Source organism: Cryptotermes secundus, unplaced genomic scaffold (genome assembly GCF_002891405.2).
Source record: "Cryptotermes secundus unplaced genomic scaffold, Csec_1.0 scaffold206, whole genome shotgun sequence".
Classification (NCBI taxonomy): Eukaryota; Metazoa; Arthropoda; class Insecta; order Blattodea; family Kalotermitidae; genus Cryptotermes; species Cryptotermes secundus.
Genome location: NW_019734313.1, coordinates 340745 through 359160, shown reverse-complemented (window position 1 = coordinate 359160; position 18416 = coordinate 340745). Strand labels below are relative to the sequence as shown.

Genomic DNA, 18416 nt, shown 5'->3' with positions numbered 1-18416 from the left:
AGAGACTGAAAATATAAATTTCTGAAATGTTACGGTTTGGTCTTTTGGTATGGTTGAAGATGGACTTGTTTGACCACATATTTATAGGCAAAATTGTTATTTTGGTGCCTTGTGGGTGATGAATACTTGCAGGAATGTTTGTAGTGACATATGTGGAATTTACCAAACTTAGCAAAGAAATTGGAGAGAGTATAGATATAAATGAAACAACATGAATCCCATGACGTAAGTATGGTTGGTAAAAACGTGACATAGTTGCATAGTTGGTTCAGGGTGGGGGTTTATACTGATATCACTTCCACTTTATTCCCAGCAATGTGAAGAATATTAAGAAGTTAAGTGAACTTGAATTGAAACGGAGTCTGAAGACATCATGGCATGACCAGTATAAAGATAGCGCCTGGATTTTCATCGGAGGTTTACCATATAATTTAACAGAAGGCGACGTTATTTGCGTCTTCTCACAGTAAGTACAATTTTAAAAAGAGTATTCGCTATGAACTGGTGCCCCAGTGGACTTTGAATATAAGCGTTTCCATATGGCAATTTCCATATGGCAACGCAAAAATAGTAGCTCATTATTGAGGCTGCTGTTTGGTCTGTGGTTGCTGCAAGTTGTGGCTTGTGGTATGTGAATCGACTTTGTGGAATAATTGAAGAGTGTCTGCAGCTCCTCCTCCATCCACTTATGTCTCTCTAGTATCACCCTTCTGTTATGCTGTAGTCAAAGAGAAGCTAGATTATTATGAATTGAAGCAACATAAGCTGTGGTTTGATGAAGGATGTTCAGAACTTTTGGATCAATGGAAATAAGCTAGGCTGCAGTGGTTACAGGATCTAAATCAAATAAAGGAGATAAGATATGAAGCTAGAAGACATTCAGGAAAAAAAAATGTAAATGTGTTAAAATCAAAGTTAACAAGCTTCAAACAATAAGAACAAGAACATAGGAGACATATGCAGAGGCACAAATGACTTTAAGGAGGATTGTTGATTTAGAATTAACTTGGTAAAGGATAAAAAGGGTGATCTGCTTGTAGATTCCTACATCATCTTGAAGAGATGGGAGAACTGCTTCTCTCAACTGTTCATTGTGTATGGGGTTAATGGTGTTAGGCGTTACAACTGGAATTACAACTGAGCCATTAATAATTGAGCCTGAGATTGCTACTGAAAATTTCAAAAGGTATAAGTTACCAGGTGTTGATCTGATGTTGGCAGAATCAATTCAAACAGAGAGTGAAACATGACATTCTGAGGTTCATATACTCATTAATTATATTGGAAAAGGAAGACTTGCTTCAGCAGTATGAGAAGACATTGTGCCTATTTACAAGAAGGGTGATAAAAAAGTCAGTATAGGTAAACATTTGTCTGAAAAATTTCCTATCCAGAATGGTCTAAAACAAGGAGATGGTTTATTGCCACTCCTTTTCAACTTTGCTTTAGAATATGCCATTAGGAAGGCCCAGGAAAACCAGGTGGGACTTAAATTAAACAGGAGACATCAAGTGTTGGCCTATGCCGATGATGTGAATCTGCTGGGTGATAATGTAGATACCATAAAGAAAATCACACAGACTTTAAATGGCGCAAATAAGGAGGTTGGTCTAGAAGTAAACACTGAGAAAACTAAGTATATATTGTTGTCTCATCAGTAAAATGCATCGCGAAACATGACGTAAGAATAGGAAACAGATGATTTGAAAATGTGGCACAGTTCAGATATTTAGGAAAAACAGTAACAGATCAGAACCTGGTTCAGGAGGAAATTAAGAGGTGATTGAACTCAGCTAATGCTTGCTACCATTGAGTCCGGAACCTTTTGTCTTCTCATCTGCTGTCCAAAAACATAAAAATTAGAATATATAAAACTAGGTGTAAAACTTGGTCTCTTACATGAAGGGAGGAACATAGACTGAGGGCATTTGAGAACAGGGTGTTGAGGAGAATATTTGGACTGAAGAGAGATGAAGTGACAGGAGGTTGGAGAAAACTGCATAATGAGGAGCTTCATAACTTGTACTCTTCTCCAAGTATAATTAGAATGATCAAGTCATGGAGGATGAGGTGGGCAGGGCATGTAGCACAAATGGGGGAGACAAGTGGGAAAGCCAGAAGGAAAGAGACCACTGTGAAGACCAAGGCATATGTGGGTGGACAATATTAAAATGGATCTTAGGGAGATAGGATGGGATTGATCTGGCCCTGGATATGGACCAGTGGAGGGCTTTTGTGAACACAATAATGAACCTTCGGGTTTCATAAGATGCTGGGAAATTCTTGAATAGCTGCAGAATTGGCGGCTCCTCCAGAAGGGCTGAGCTCCTTGAGTGAGTAAGTGTATCAGTTATGCATCAGATACTGGAAGATAAATAGGAATACAGTGGGACAGTATTCGAGCTATTTTAGAACTCAAGAAAGCCCATGGTTCACTAGGGGGGAAGTATGGTACAGCAGTCTCATTAAATTTGTTATATCCCAGAAACTAATTTGGCTAATTATAATATATTTTAATGAAGCTTGTACTAAAGTCTGTGTAGGTAAACATTTGTGTAATGTTCCTGTCTGTAATGGTCTGAAACAAGGAGATGCTTTATCACCACTGCTTTTCAATTTTGATTCTTAATATGCCATTAGGAGAGGCCAGAAAAACCAGGTGAGACTGAAATTAAATGGGACACATCAGCTGCTGGTCTATGCTGATGACGTGAAAGTACAGAATGATAACATACATACCATAAAGAAAAACACAGAAACCTAATTGACACTAGTAAGGAGGTTGGCCTAGAAGTTAATGTAGAGAAAACTAAGGATATGTTGCTGTTTTGTCACTGGTATTCAGGGCAAAGTCATGAGATAAAGGTAACTAATAGATCCCTTGAAAATGTGACAGTTAAAATATTTGGGTTTACAGTAACAAATCAAAATTTGGTTCATGAGGAAATTAAGAACAAATTAAATTTGGTGATGCTTATCACCATTCAGTTCAGAACTCTTTTTCTTTTTGTCTGCGATCTAAAAGTGTAAGGTTTAAAATATACAAAACTATAATTTTGGCTGTAGTTATATGTTGTTGTGAAACTTGGTCTCTGACATTAAGGGAATAACTTGGACTGAGGGCATTTGCTAACAGGGTGCTGAAGAGAATATTTAGACCTAAGAGGTATGCAATAATAGTTACCTGGTGAAAATTGCATGGTGAGGATTTTCATATTTTTTACTCTTCAGCTAATATTATTAGAATGATCAAATCAAGGAGGATGAAGTGAGCTGGGAATGTAGCGCATGAAAGCTGAAAGAAAGAGATCACTAGGAAGATGTATAATATATTAAATTGGATCTCGGAGAAACAGGGTGAGGGATTGTGGACTGGGTTCATCCAGCCCAAGATGATGTGCAGTAGTGGGCCCTTTTAACTTGGTAATTAACCTTTGGTTTCCATAAAAGCTTTTTTGAGTAGTTGAGCAACTGTCAACTTCTCAAGGAGGAGTCACATCACCGGAGTTAGTTGACAGAATCAACAATCAGCTGTTACTCATAAGAAGTTACTTCTTATAAGGGGATGCTGTGCAAAATTGTTGATTAGGTCACCAAACTCCTATTGCATATTGAGGTGTGTCAGTTTTTTATTTTTCTGGCACATTTTTTAAATTGATTTTTAAGCATTGTTGAATGTATATTATATGCATTTCTTGTAATGATCATTTTATGCTTGTGCCCAGGTATGGTGAGGTGGTTAACTTGAATTTGGTTCGTGACAAAGCAACTGGCAAATCCAAGGGGTTTTGTTTCCTCTGTTATGAAGATCAGCGAAGCACTGCGTTGGCAGTTGATAACCTGAATGGCATAAAAGTATGCATAACATAACTTTGTATCTACACATTAGCTGCAGAAAGTAAGAGGAATGGCTGTAGTTTCACATGCAAGACATACGAGTATGTGGCTGTATTGATTAAAAGGTTATGAAGGCTGTTGTAACTACAGACCGGCCATGATTTAATGATACGTCATTTCAGTTCTTGTTGCTGTCTGCCTCCATACATCTTTTACTGACAGTGATGTCAGTTATGGCAGCCTTGAAACAGCATTGACTGGCATCTGTATGTTGGCTAGGCCCATTGGCAGCTGTTTGTTTTATTTGCACTCATTGTTCTGCTAAATGTAATAGTATGTACTGTGAATGCTGGAAGCTTGGAACTACATTCTTCAGCATTTGCAGCTGAAGTGAAGATTTGACATCAGTGATACATTCGTTTGCTTGGGCTGAGTTTTACTACATAAGATGCAGACAAGGCCAAAGTTCAGTAAATTACAGCTCCACTATTGTCTTCCTACACAGTACAGTGGGCATGAAATGACCATACATTGGGGAGGCAATGTCTGTCTGCATATTTTATTGTGTAGTTTTCAATTAAATTTAGCATTAGGGACATATACTAAGAGTGCTGAGTGATTTATTTGGAGCATTTGTTTTATTAATATATTTAATGGAAGACAAAAATTATTTGTAAGCTGTATATGTAACTACTGTTACTATCATCAACAGATTTGCACTTTCAGTATGGGGACGTGTAGACTAATGCAGTGTACAGAAATGCAAACAGAACATTTTGAGGCTTTGTGTACTGTGGCTTAATTCATACTTTTATTCATATCTTTTGCTGTTACTTTGTAGTCTCAGCATCAGTGTTTCATGTGTAATTGCTAAAGACCCTGTCTTGTTCAGCTGCTTGGCCGCACGATACGTGTCGATCATGTGGCTGACTACAAGCCACCAAAAGATTCTGATAAACTGGATGAAGACACACGGAAACTCCACGCTGAGGGATGTGCACCATCACATGGCACTCTACCCATGAAACATGAAGAAGGTGAGTCATTAGGGCCAGTCATGACAAACAAAAGACTGAAGAAAAGATTTGAGGGAAGTACCAGGGGTTTTGGAGAATATTAAGTAATGAGAAGCTTCATAATTTGTACTGTTCTTATAATATTAGAGTGAAGAGATGACTGAGACATGAAGCACACAAGAGTGTAAGTGATAAATTAAAAATTTTGGTGGGAAAATCTTGAGGGATGGAATTACTTGTGATACCATGAAGTAAGTCTTAGGATAATATTAAGATGGATCTAATAGAAATGGAGCATAAAGGGTGGAGACAGGATTTAGTTGTCTCAGGTTAGGACACAGTGACAGAACTGGTGTGAAGTTTATGATGAATCTTCAGATTCTGAAGTAGGGACTTTCTTGACCAAGTATTGTGCTGCAACGTGAAGTAATCAGATAAAATATATGGGACTTCTGATTGGAATCTTCTTTTCTTAACCTTATTGTTTGGGAAAGGGGTTTTGAATCTCCGCATTTTAACTTGGCGAGGGGCAGGGGGTTGTAATGGCTGTAATATTTGAAAAATTCAATGGTCATTCAACTAGTATGCACAGTGAGCCAACCCAATATTATGATTATTGTAAAGGGTTCTGTTGATGGCATATAATACTGTGAATTCCCACTGTTGTGGGAATCTGCAAGCAGATCACCATTCTCATCCTTCACTAAGTTACTGCTAGGTTGGTAACCCCTCTTAAAGTTATTTATTCCTCTATACAGGTCTCTAATGTTCTTGTTCTTACAGTTCATTGCAAGCTCATCAATTTTGTCTTTCAGAGATTCCCTCTTTTTATTCCTGAAATGCCTGCTGCTTTCATGTCTTATATTGTTCAGATTATCCCCATTTAACTCGCTTGGATCCTGTAACCATTGCAGTTTGGCTTGTTTTCTTTGGTCTAATAATTTTGAGCATCCTTCATCAAACCATGGCGTATGCTTCCTCAGTTCATAATAACCTAAACTTTCCTTGGTGGAAATTCGATATTTTCTCTAATAGTTTCCCAAGATTTATTAACATCCACCTCAGTGTCCAAGTTTTCCAAAGCCGCAAACCTATTTGAGATTTCAACACGACACTGCTCTTTACCCTCTACCTCATTTAATCTTGAGATTGAATTCTTTCCATATGAATTCTGTGTGTTGTTTGTTTGCTCACTGCCAGTCTTTCCCTAACCTGTCCCACCCCCCGCTAATGGTCAGTATCACAAACTATCGCCATATATCCACAGAAACAAGAAACATAACAATACAATTGCAACAACATACAAAATAAGACATATTACACACATTCGGTGGTGATGAAGGGGTTGAAATGGAGGTGTGGAAGTGGCTGAGACAACAGTGAAAGAACTTATATGCTGCAGGTTTCGATGCACTGCTAAAGCGATGGGACAAGTGTAGCAGTGTTGGTTGAGGATATGTCGAGAAATAAATATCTTTTCCTAGGTTCGAATATCATATGTTTTATATCCATTTGTGACCTATTTACTGACTCCCTCATAGGTATGTATGTATATAATATATATTTAATTATATTATCATTTTATGGAAGGTCACATACTTTCCTGAGCTTATTTGAATTAATGTTGTAATATTTATCTTCATTTGGACAATATTTAAAATATTTTAGTTTATTGCAATAAATACCTGTGCATGGATGTCAGTTTGTCATTTAAAAATTTTGTTGAGCAGGTGTTTACTGTATACTTCTACAGTCTTGTTTGGCATAAAATGAAGTAGCAACACAAATGGTCTGTGATTATACAGTATGCGCCAAAACATACAGTACTGAAATGAAAAGACGTCCTATTGATACCACTGTCTATTCATGTGAAGGCCCCTTGCACGACAGAGCCTTCTCAAATCCTGAAGAAATGGCCCGATCACCATGTCCCTGTAGCGTTCTTTTGGTAATGGTAAGAGCATTGCCTTCCTCATCCTGAATGAAATAGGGGCCTAATATTCTGTGTGCTGAGACGGCACACCATATCGTCACACGTGTACTATGTAGTGGTTTCTTTATGATAAAATCTGGCCGCTCAAAACCAAGGAAGTGAGTTGTCTGATGACCACTTCCATATGAGCAGAAATAATACTCAACTATGAATACTTTTTCCTCCGTCGAGAGACCCATTTCCAACAACTGCACAACACAACTTCCTTTTCACTACTGGGAACACATGTGGCTGGAGCTATGCCCCGTCGACAAACGCACATGCGCGTTCGAGATGTGCGAGTTTCAGTACTACATATTTTGGCGCATACTGTATTTCTATCCCATTGTATGTTTGAAATATGTTTTGTGCCCCCGCGAGTATGTGAACAACAGTTTGGGAGGCACTGCTGTAGAACGTGTCAGAAACTTCGCAGTTCATCGCTCTTCCCATTTATTCCCAAATCTTGCAGTTCCAATATTGAAGAGCAAAAGAGAGGAACAATTGTAATTCTTGAAGTGAAATGACACTGACTGGAGGTGTGTTGATTTGCCCTTTTTAGTGACACGTTCTATAACTTCTGTACAACATAATCATTAATTATATGAAATCTGATTTAATTTTCAGAAAAGAAAGATAAATCTAAGACAAAATCAAAGAAAGAGAAGAAAAAGAAAAGGAAGAAGAATAAGAAGAAGAAGCAGGTTTCAAGTAGTGAAGAGAGTTCCAGTGACAATTCCAATTCACGTTCGGGTTCTGAAAGTGATATGAACAGTGAAGACAGTGTTGCAAGCCCACGCAACAAAAAACCGAAGCATAGCACGAAAAAGGGTGGAAAGAAACGTAAGAAAAAGTTAAAGGTTGCAACAAGTGACAGTGATACATCAACAGAAAATGAGACTATTAGGGAATCTCGTGAGAAGCGCCGTAAACTTGTTGAGAAAATTAAGACCCTGGAGGCTGTTCTTAATTATACTAGAAAAGCAGCAAAGAAACCAGGTGTCAGTGAAGAGTCATCATCAAAATCTAGGCCAGAGGAGTCAGTTGACAAGGCACATGATGAATATTATAGTCGCAAAAGTGAGAAAAGTTCTACCAGTGAACGAGCTGATAAACAGAAAAATCATTATTATGAGAATGGAACATCAGACAGAAAAGCAAATCGGGATGACAGCGTGTCCAGGAGGCAGGAGCAGGCAGCTGGTGAGGCTGGGGAGTGTGACGACAGGCGGTGGAGAAGGAGCAATGGTACAAATACTTCAAGAGATAGAGAAAGGTTCCGACCACAAGAGAGAAGTCGAGACAGAGACAGAGATTGGGATCATAACAGGTTTAGGGCACGTGACAGAGAACGATTTACCAGGGACAGGGACCGTGACAAACATTGGGATAGGGGTCAGGAACGTTATAGGAGGTGAGAGGTTATGTTGGAGTATTTGTACCTTTCATTTCATGTCCTACAGGTATGCAGTCTCACTGCCAAGCCACACAAGAAGCAGAAAGTGCAGAAAATGAAACGTTTTGCCTGGTTGTGCCATCTGTTAATGTGAGTGCCAAGTAGGTCAGATATGTGAACAGGAATTACATCTGATAGAAACCCAGTCTAAGCATCAGCAGACTGAATCATTGGTTGCAGATGCAACAGGGCCAGCCTCATTGTCTGAGTGAATTAGTTCACTGGCAGGGGCAATCAGAAAGTAAATTTACAATAATATTATATTTGAGCATCCTGTTGCATTTCTGTATCACTCACTCACTTCCATCTTTAATGCAACTTAAATCTATTCACAGTCTCTTTAATTTAAAATAACATTGAAATCACATCAATTGTTACAAGTTTTGGTCCTGTGTGGCCATCTTCAGGCAACCATTCACTCTTTGAAATTGTTGCACTGCACCAAATCGTTAAGTCAGTATATTTCCATGCTGTTTCATATAGTTCACAGTAAAATGTGTTTGTCTGAGACTCTCTCTCTCTCTGCATTCTGCTTTATTTTCCCTATGTGGTGTCCATATTTGTTCCCTTTTCTTATGTATGTTCTCCCTTATATACTTACGCTCAGCTAATGAGGACGTACATAAGAGGGCACAAGATGGACACCACATAAGGAAAATAACGCAGAATGCAGAGAGTTTTATTCTCAGACAAACATATTTTATGTAAGATTTGAGGTTTTCACGGCATTGTTAACACCACATCTACACGGCGCCGCATCCCAGAAGACTGCTTTCTTCAAACATATTTTAGTCTGAACAACGATATGCAATGGCATGGAAATATATTCACTTAACGATCCAGTGCAGTACGACAGTTTCAAAAAGTGAACAGTTGCCCAGTGGGGCCAAAACATGTAGCAATTGGTGTGATTTTAATTTATTGAGAGATTGTGAACAGTTTTAATTTCCATTAAAGACGGAGGAGAATGAGTAAGTTTACAAGGCATATAATCCCACAACTAAAGGATCTGCTCTGTTGAGGGTATGTTTGGATGAATTTGTTAGTCATTGTTAACAACACTGTATGTCAGTTTGCCTATTTGCCACATCTTATGTGTAGTAGTCAGTTGAACGAACATAGCTACTCGACTGGAGTGGTGGTCCAGGAATGAAGTCCATTCTGAATTCTGTCTTTGAATGCAAGAAATGCATTGGTGACAGAAATTCAGAGGTTTATAATGAATGTGCAATGAATCAGCAGAGTGTAAGGAACTGGTGTGTGGAATTTTGAGGTAGAAGAGGTATTGCAGAGAATTATAAGGAAGCAGCAGACCCAGAATAGCATGGGATGTAGCAGCAGTGTACTGTCGAAAGTACAGTCTGCAACAGAAGGATTGCAGCATGATGTGTATGTATTGCATGGCATTCTTGTCAACTTCATTCAGGACGTAGGGTATTTTAACCGAGTGTGTGCACATTGAATGCATCAAGCTCCAGTGGAAGACTGCAAGAAGGAGTGCACTGTGCACTGTCATATTTGCAACAGTATTCCATCAGATTTTTGTGAGTTCATTGTCACAGGAGGTGAGACATTTTAGCATACTCTAAAACAAAATTCACCTGCATGGAATGGAAACACCCGCGTTTTCCACAGTTAGAAAGATCAAGGTTATGAGGTCTTCTGGCAAAGTGATGGCCTTATTGTTTTGGGATCACAGAGATGTGGCAGCCTCTTGTACAACCCTGATATGTTTACATGTGGTAATTACACTAAGTGTCCTGTATTACCTCAGAAAGGTGTTCTGCTTCTGCTTGATAATGCACAGCTGCACTTCAACATGCCAACCAATAACTTTTCCAGCATTTTCAGTGGATGTTCAAGCATTCTACATATAGCCCTGATTTGGGACCTAGTGATTACCATCTTTTCCCAGCACTGAAGGACCATCTCAGAGGTCATAGGTTTCAAATTGATGACATGGAAGCACCAGTACAGTGATGACTGAATTCAGGGGACAGACTTCTACCAACAGGAGATAGAAAAACTCATCCCATGGTTTGCAGAGATTATGTTGAAAAGTAGTGGGATGACAGTATAATTACCCTGAATTTTTAATATCAGGGATTGTAATATAAAACCTAAAATTTTATGTTTTAAACTTACTTTCTGACTGACTTTTGTGGTAGAACCCAGAGTGGCGTTGAAAATGATCCTTAACCAGAGCAGTCTAGTCTGTCATCACAGTCTCCTTTCTCCCTAGTCTTCCATGTGGGCATTGTTCAAGAATTATCTGCACCTGCATTCTGCATACTTATGTACATTTACAGCTCCTCTTTTTATCCAGAATTGTATTTTTTAACCCTACTATCAGTGGCACCAAAAGGATAACCATATAGACTTGTTGGTTTGGAAATACTGGTGCCATTCAGTATATAGTCCTAAGATTATGTACCTTTCCTTCAACTGCATGAGAATTGTTCTGTTTATCTCCTTTCTTAAAGTGAAATATATAAAACACGATATTATAGAAGTTATAATAATCTATGTATGATCAGATTTTGTATAAAAAATTTAGGAAATTTTAATATTGTGGAAAATTGAATGGGTTTTTGTTCAGGAGGTGTTATGCCATGTCATGACGATTCACTGTAAATGTAAAAGTTTCAAATAAAAATAATTTTGAAATATAGTATGAAGATGTCAAAAGATGATGCAGTTTCAACTATGTATTTATTAAAGTACATGACAAAATTGTGTGACAATTTTTTATTATGAAATTTCACTAGCTGTATAGAAGATTAATTATACAGTATTGTAGGACTCAAAATCTATGCATCCGAGCCATTGTACGTCACATTAACATTTCCTGGAACACAGAAATATGCACTGCATGTCCACAGATCAGGAAACTCATATTTACAGAGTTTTGGATATTCCATTCCTTTTTCTGGGCAGTAGAAGATACACAACTATAATCTTTACAAGCTGTTGACAAGAAGATTAGAATTTTTGAGTTGTTGACAGGAGAATTAGAATTTTTGTATTATAGTGTATCAATAATTCATTTTCAGAACATTATTATTAATCCAAATTTTTATTAAACTGTTTGAGAGTGGACTCAGTCTTCAGATAAAAAGTCTGCTCCATTGAATGCTTGATATATATAGTTCCTGTCTTCAGACATGTAAAGTAACACGAGACAACATATAAACAGAGCACAACAGAAGCCATCTTTGGGAGTAAAATGTCAAAAATGGCATCTTTGGCCACGTGTATGGGATCTTGCACATAGGGCTGTGTGTAATGTTCTAGGAGGAAGGTAGCAAGTTACAACCTAGCTAGTGTATGATTATAGGTAATATGTCGTGTTAAAGTTTTTTGTACAATCATCGGGTTTGGTTTATCTCTTGTTAGGGCCTTAGTGGATTGTAGAAAACTTTTTCTGTTGGGGCCTGGGTCACTCCTCATGGTGCCCCTTCTGCCTTCTGGCAGCCTAAACTTTGCAACATTTTTTATTGCTAGTGAAATGGCACTAAACTTCGCCGACAAGCGGCGGTCCCTTGGTCGGTATAGTTCGCCTGCGGACTAAAATCGCGGGGTTTCTTTTTCCTTCGGAGTTAGGTGGGACTAAGTCCCTTATACTGCAACAACAACTGGCCTATTGTATTGGCCCCAGATGATAGGTGAGGGTGATTGTGGAGCAATTGGTGGAATGAAGATTGGCAGGGGAAACCGAAGTAATCGGAGAAAACCTTCCCCAGCGCCACTTTGTCCACCACTTGACCAGACCTGGGATCGAACTTGGCAGTAAGTTTTATTAATTTGCAGTCCATATCAGTATAATCGTACAGGGCGCGGCAAAGGAAATGCGTTGTGTTGGCAACCCTTGACGATGTGATGGCGGGAAGTATGCCATTTGTTAGTTTAACTGCTGGCGTGGCAGATGCCGTGGTACCTATCGAAGAATGGATCATGTGTTGTTAAAAAGCAGCGAATGTTTCACAAGCATTTACATATTGATCATCACGGAAAAGTTCCTTGCTGCAATACCATACAGTTATGAATAAGCTTCAGAACGAATTCTTCCACATTAAAAAAAGAATACACCAAGCCCTGTGCGTATAGCGCGATCGTCACAGAACGTTGAGGCTGTGATGCAGTCATTCGTAAGGAGTCCTAGGCGTTCCACCAGGAGACACTTTGTTGCTGTAGAAGAATTTTTACACAAGGATCTAAATTTCCATCCGTGCAAGGTGGTGCAAGGCGATCGTGACATGGCATACCATAGCAAGGTACCTGAGCGTTTCATCACAATTTTGTTCGACGATGTTATCATTATGACGGATGATGCACAGTTCCACTTGTCTGGCCGTGTCAATAATTAAAATTTTCGTGGCGAGCACGTCAGCCTGACCTCCCTGCTTCCGATTCCCCACCTCCCCCCTTTTGGGGTTAGCTGAAAGCGAAAGTGTACACAACCAGGCCACGGCCCATCGATGGCTTCAAGGTCGCAATTCGGAAGCAGATTTCAACGATCAGTGGGAGGAGGGATATCTGCAAGCCAGGTTTGAAGAGTGCGTATCCAGTGATGGTTAACATTTTACGAATGGGCTATTTAAACAAAATAAACAGAGACCTAATGAAATATACATGGAATAAAATACATTCATTTGTAAAAATTAAAAAGAAAATTTCACTGCTATATATACTTCTGACAATTGTCAGGTTCATGTACACTAGCGTCCACAAGTTTTCGTCGTTTCATAACGTAATTACGACCAATAACTATGCCACAAGCTGGAAGGTCGCGGGATCGAATCCCGGTGAGGTGGATTTTTTTTTTTCCAAGTTACTGAAATTAAACGGGACGCATCAGCTGTTGGTCTATGCCGATGATGTGAATCTACTGGGTGATAATGTAGATACCATAAAGAAAAACACAAACTTTAATTGATTCAAGTAAAGAGGTTGGGCTAGAAGTAAACACAGATAAAACTAAGTATGTGTTACTGTCTCGTCACCAAAATGCAGGGCAAAATCATGACATAAAGATATGTAACAGATGTTTTGAAAATGTGGCACAGTTCAGATATTTGGGAACAACGATAACAGATCGAAACCTCATTCAGGAGGAAATTAAGAGGAGATTGAACTTGGGCATGCTTGCTACCATTCAGTCCAGAATCTTTTGTCTTCTCGTCTGCTGTCCAAAAACAGAAATTAGAATATACAAAACTATAATTTTGCCTGTGGTTCTGTATGGGTGTGAGACTTGGTCTCTGACATTAATGGAGGAACATAGACTGAGGGTGTTTGAGAACAGGGTGTTGAGGAGAATATTTGGACTGAAGAGAGATGAAATGACAGAAGGTTGGAGAAAACTGCATAATGAGGAGCTTCATAACTTGTACTCTTCTCCAAGTATAATTAGAGTGATCAAGTCAAGGAGGATGAAGTGGGCAAGGAATGTAGCACGAATGGGGGAGACGAATGCATATAGGATATTGGTGGGAAAGCCAGAAGGAAACAGACCACCGGGAAGACAAAGGTGTAGGTGGGTGGACAATATTAGAATGGATCTTAGAGAGATAGGATGGGCTGGTATGGATTGGATTGATCTGGCTCAGGATAGGGACCAGTGGAGGGCTCTTGTGAACATGGTAATGAACCTTAGGGCTCCATAAAATGCTGGGAAATTTTTGAGTAGCTGCAGAATTGGTGGCTCCTCCAGAAGGGCTCAACTCCATGAGTAAGTAAGTAAGTACATTACATGACGGTCAAAAGGCCAAAACATATAGTAATTAATACTGAATGTAAACTGTGTCTATGCAGAAGGTTATGTTGATTGTATTAAATAAATTGAAAACCCAATACAGAAGTTACAACAACAACAACAACAACAGTGAAAAGAGCATATTTAAGTAAATGAACTTGAAGTGAGAACTGCTACTGTTTAATGCACATATTTATTTTAAAAAACTCACCTCAAAATATAATACCAAAATACATGAATCCAATCCATACCATCCCATCCTATCTCTCTCCACCCACCTACGCCTTGGTCTTTCTTGTGGTCTCTTTCCTTCCGGCTGTCACACCAATATCCTATATGCATTCCTCGTCTCCCCCATTCGTACTACATGACCTGTCCACCTCATCCTCCTTGACTTGATCATTCTAATTATACTTGAAGAAGAGTACAAGTTATGAAGCTCCTCATTATGCAGTTTTCTCCAACTTCCTGTCACTTCATCCCTTAAGTCCAAACTAAATACATACCAAAAAATGTGAACAACAAAAATAAAAATTTTAGGGATTACAAAACAGCCAGTCACAACAATAGATCCAAGATAATAAAAACATTTTTATCCAAAAGTACATAATCTTACAAATATATAGTTCACAGTAAATGAAAAGCAACTGCTAAGTACAGGATTAAAAACAGTTTACATTATAGACCAAAAGATTGGATTGAAACAGTAGCACTGGAAGCCGAAACAAACATAAAGCTATGCAAGAGAAATTGAACAAAACTCTCTTAAGGCACACAGTATCCAGAACAATCAAACACTTCCTCTAAAGGAACATAACAAAACACCACAACAGCAAAACAAGAATGGAAAACCCTGAAGTCCAAAAAATAATACCACCAACTGATAACAACACAAGGAGACAAAGGTAAAACAGTAGTTCTAATTCACCACCAGGAACAGAATAAAATTATCAGTGAGTTCTTACAGGCTAACCAATTCACACACATAACCCAATTAACCATTACTAAAGCAAAAACCGCAAAACAATCCCCTGAAAGGAACACTGAAGATACTAGAACATGAACTCAGAAACGCCTATCTCACATGTCACAGTCAAAATATCCGAAACCCCAGTAGCCATGTGACATATAATCAATTGGCATAACTCTCCAGCATACCAACTAGCTACATATATAACATAAGTGTTAAAAGAAAATATCTAAATACTAAACAAATATAACGTAAGAAATTCATTACAGCTCATTACAGACCTACAGAATTTACACCAAGGAAAGGATAGAAAGGTCTGTTCCTATGACATCTGTAATGTATAATACACAGGGCTTGAGGTGGGGCGGGATGCGGCGGGATGGCATCCCGGTTCTTTTCTAAATGGCTTAAAAGCATCCCGTTACTTCTTTGGCAGTAAATGCAATGTACAATACCCAGGGCTTGAGGTGGGGCGGGATGCGGCGGGATGGCATCCCGGTTCTATTTTCATTCCACCTCAAGCACTGTGTATACATGCAAACTAAGTTACTACTATGATACAGAATATGCTAACCCAAAACTACAACACAACATAACAGAAGAAATAAAGGATGTGACCAATAGAATACTGGCACAGATTTACTTCCAATTCAGTAATGATTATTACAAACAAGGTGAACTAGCAATGGGAGCCCCAACCTTCAAAATCCTTGCTGAAATATTTTTACAGTTCTTAGAGCACAGTGGCATGTACTACATTCTTAAAAACTGTAAGGTAATAAGCTATGTCAAATAGCAGGAAAGAACCTATTGTACCATTTTGGACATGTAGCAAACCATCACCAAAATATTGAAGAACAGCAGGGAATTCCTTGATCAGATAAATAGGAAGGACGAACAAGGGTTAAGAATTTGGAACATGGTCATTTTGAACGTAGGAATGAAGAAAATGCATCCTTTATACTCGATGCATTATATCAAATTTCTCATACAAACAAAACAAACTCCATGGCTTTAGTCTGCAAGCAAACTATACCAACCAAGCAATCGCTGCATGTTGGCAAAGTTAGTGCCAACTTTAGTGGTTAAAGGGTGTTGCATGATCAGCGCAACAAATCCCCACGGCCATTAATTTCGGTTTTCTATACTGGACTTTTCAATTCAAGTAGCTTCTGAATTATCCTCACAAGGCTGAGTGGACCCCATTCCAGACCCATTACTTCTCAGAAAATCTGGTAGTGCCGGGAAATGAACGCAGGACCTCTGGATCTGTAGTCAGGGACTCTGATCACTAGACCACAGTGGCAGTCTCAGAATAGAAAAGTATTCACAAGACACATTCTTGTATAAGACACTTGACATGTCTCTAGCTGTCATCCCAAACAATACTTTTGAGAGTTAACTGGAAGTAATACCTAATGGTAGGTTTTGATTTGTATCCATTCCAGTCTAAGTTACATTTGGTGGGAAAAGTCATATGATTGTAATGGTTCTATTCGTTTTATGAAAATGTTCCTTTTTTTTTTGGTATATTTAAATCTTACAGTTGAGGTGCATAGTTACGCTTTGTTTCAATTCGTTTTACATGGGACATACTGTAATTTGTGGAACCCTATGAACAAAATGTAATTGTCTGATGATGAGTAAGGCCACTGTTTATTTTGAGTTATCAAGGAAGCAGAAGTGGAATGCTTGTTTAAACAATTACAAATTTTAAAGCATTACGGAGAAAGTTGCATGTTTTATAATGTTTTATTGATTAATAACATGTACATATACCCACAAGTCACAAACATTATTTGAACATTCTTTATACAGAAATACAATACATTAATCTTAAGTAATTACTTTTATTTTGGATGGAATGCAAGAATTATATTATGCTTTAAAAATAAGCTGCAGATATTTTTGTTTGTGTGAAGTCCATTTATCAACATTTACAGGACATTGTACTGTAGCTAAGAGCAAGGAATATTCAAACGTTACAAATAATAGTTTCTTCAAATGAAATCTAGTGGCTTCAGTTTTTGAAGAAAACAGTGCATGTTGTGCTTTGCTTGAAGATATGTTGCCTTTTTCCAGTACACAAATATAACGAAAATTCTGAACCACAACATTTCTAACTCTTAGCTACTTCAGTATTGAGAAATTATTTCTCACTTATTTGCACAATAAAACTCTAAAGGCAGTCAGGATTGTTTCTACATTTGGCACATATTCATACTAAACTAACAACAGTTCTAGTAATACTTTATCTTTTGGCACTAAGTCATTAAAGCAATATGTAGTAAAAAATAAATGAGTACAAGTGAAAATTAGAGTATGGACCCTCTAAGCTGTACTAACCTAGCTACAGGGACTGAAAACTGCTGTGTATATGGTATGTTGGTGGGACCTATATTGTATTATGCACTTTAACCAAATATAATTGCCTGAAAAGATCATATGAATTGGACAGTATTTAATACAATGATTTATTTGTAGACAGAGAAATAAATATTAAAGTTAGCAGCCATATTTCAAGATAAATGCCACTTCAGCCAAAGGATACGTTTGTAGGTAGTCATAATTTTATATATATTTATAGGATTATTTATTAAGATAGTTAAGTAAGTATGGTTGCAAGCGAAGAGTTCAGAGATTCCATAGAAAGGTAATAGTGTTCCTGATTCTCCTCATAGCTATCCAAAGAACATTAAATGTTTTATTCTCTGAATTGATGCATTGGCCAAAACTACTTCAGCTTACTGTAAGAAGCAGATCCATTATGTATAAGCAGCTGCAGAAATGTGTTATTTTGGAGGATTCCCCAATCTCTTACTTCACAAGTGTTCATCAATTCCAGCGTCCTTATTCTTTTACGAATTTTTTGTTTCGTGGTTTTGTCTTTCCCTTCCTCATTTCCTGATTGGCTTTCTTCTTGGTAATTTATGTTCTCTCATTGTTATTATAGTCCTATACCATGTCAAAAATTTGTTTTCTGTCCTTTGCACACTCTTTCCTTATACTGTATGTCTATTATAACAACAATTTCATTTTGTGCTCAGTTCCACCCAGTCATCCTCAGACATTTTTGCCATGAAGTAGTATATAGGTACATTCAAATGTAGAATAATATATAATTTACAAGAGCCATAATTATTTTTTTCTTAATTCTTATATATTATGGTTTTTATTGCTCACAATGGACAGAAAATTGAAGTTCATTTTCATTAATCTCTGCTTGTAATATGGCTGCATTTACACAATATGTCTAATACTCAACTATCTTGGGATCTGAAATTCCAGAACCAGTTCTATCACCATAGTACAGTGTATGTTTATTGCAGTAGCATAATGATATATGGATTATGATTTTAACCTGATGTGTCCTTACTTAGATAGTGCCATGTGAGAGTGTTTTTGAGATA

At 38.0% G+C, this 18416-nt stretch overlaps 2 protein-coding genes across 4 annotated transcripts in view; both read left to right on the top strand.

The window, feature by feature from the left end:
- The first annotated feature begins 10 nt into the window (after nt 1-10).
- Nucleotides 11-10952, top strand: LOC111868493 (RNA-binding motif protein, X-linked 2). The gene is made up of 5 exons (XM_023859178.2): nt 11-225; nt 314-466; nt 3726-3855; nt 4730-4874; nt 7453-10952. The coding sequence occupies exons 1-5, from the start codon at nt 212-214 to the stop codon at nt 8241-8243; spliced, it is 1233 nt and encodes a 410-aa protein (XP_023714946.1). The 5' UTR covers nt 11-211; the 3' UTR covers nt 8244-10952.
- Nucleotides 10953-12190: 1238 nt separating this feature from the next.
- Nucleotides 12191-18416, top strand: part of LOC111868519 (zinc finger and BTB domain-containing protein 24) — a 140262-nt gene continuing 134036 nt past the window's right edge. For 2 of the 3 annotated variants that reach the window (XM_023859217.2, XM_023859215.2), the window contains exon 1: nt 12191-12555. In XM_023859217.2, coding sequence (XP_023714985.1) covers nt 12418-12555 — 138 coding nt within the window. In that variant the 5' untranslated portion in view covers nt 12191-12417. Of the gene's footprint in view, nt 12556-12624; nt 12838-18416 lie in introns of those variants that run through there. The other variant, XM_023859220.2, reaches the window with a different exon arrangement.

What these genes read in the sequence shown, in the direction of transcription:
- LOC111868493 (XM_023859178.2), top strand. An exon ending in GTTATTTGCGTCTTCTCACA is followed by an intron (nt 467 to 3,725) that starts GTAAGTACAATT and finishes GCTTGTGCCCAG; the next exon opens with GTATGGTGAGGTGGTTAACT. An exon ending in ATAACCTGAATGGCATAAAA is followed by an intron (nt 3,856 to 4,729) that starts GTATGCATAACA and finishes TGTCTTGTTCAG; the next exon opens with CTGCTTGGCCGCACGATACG.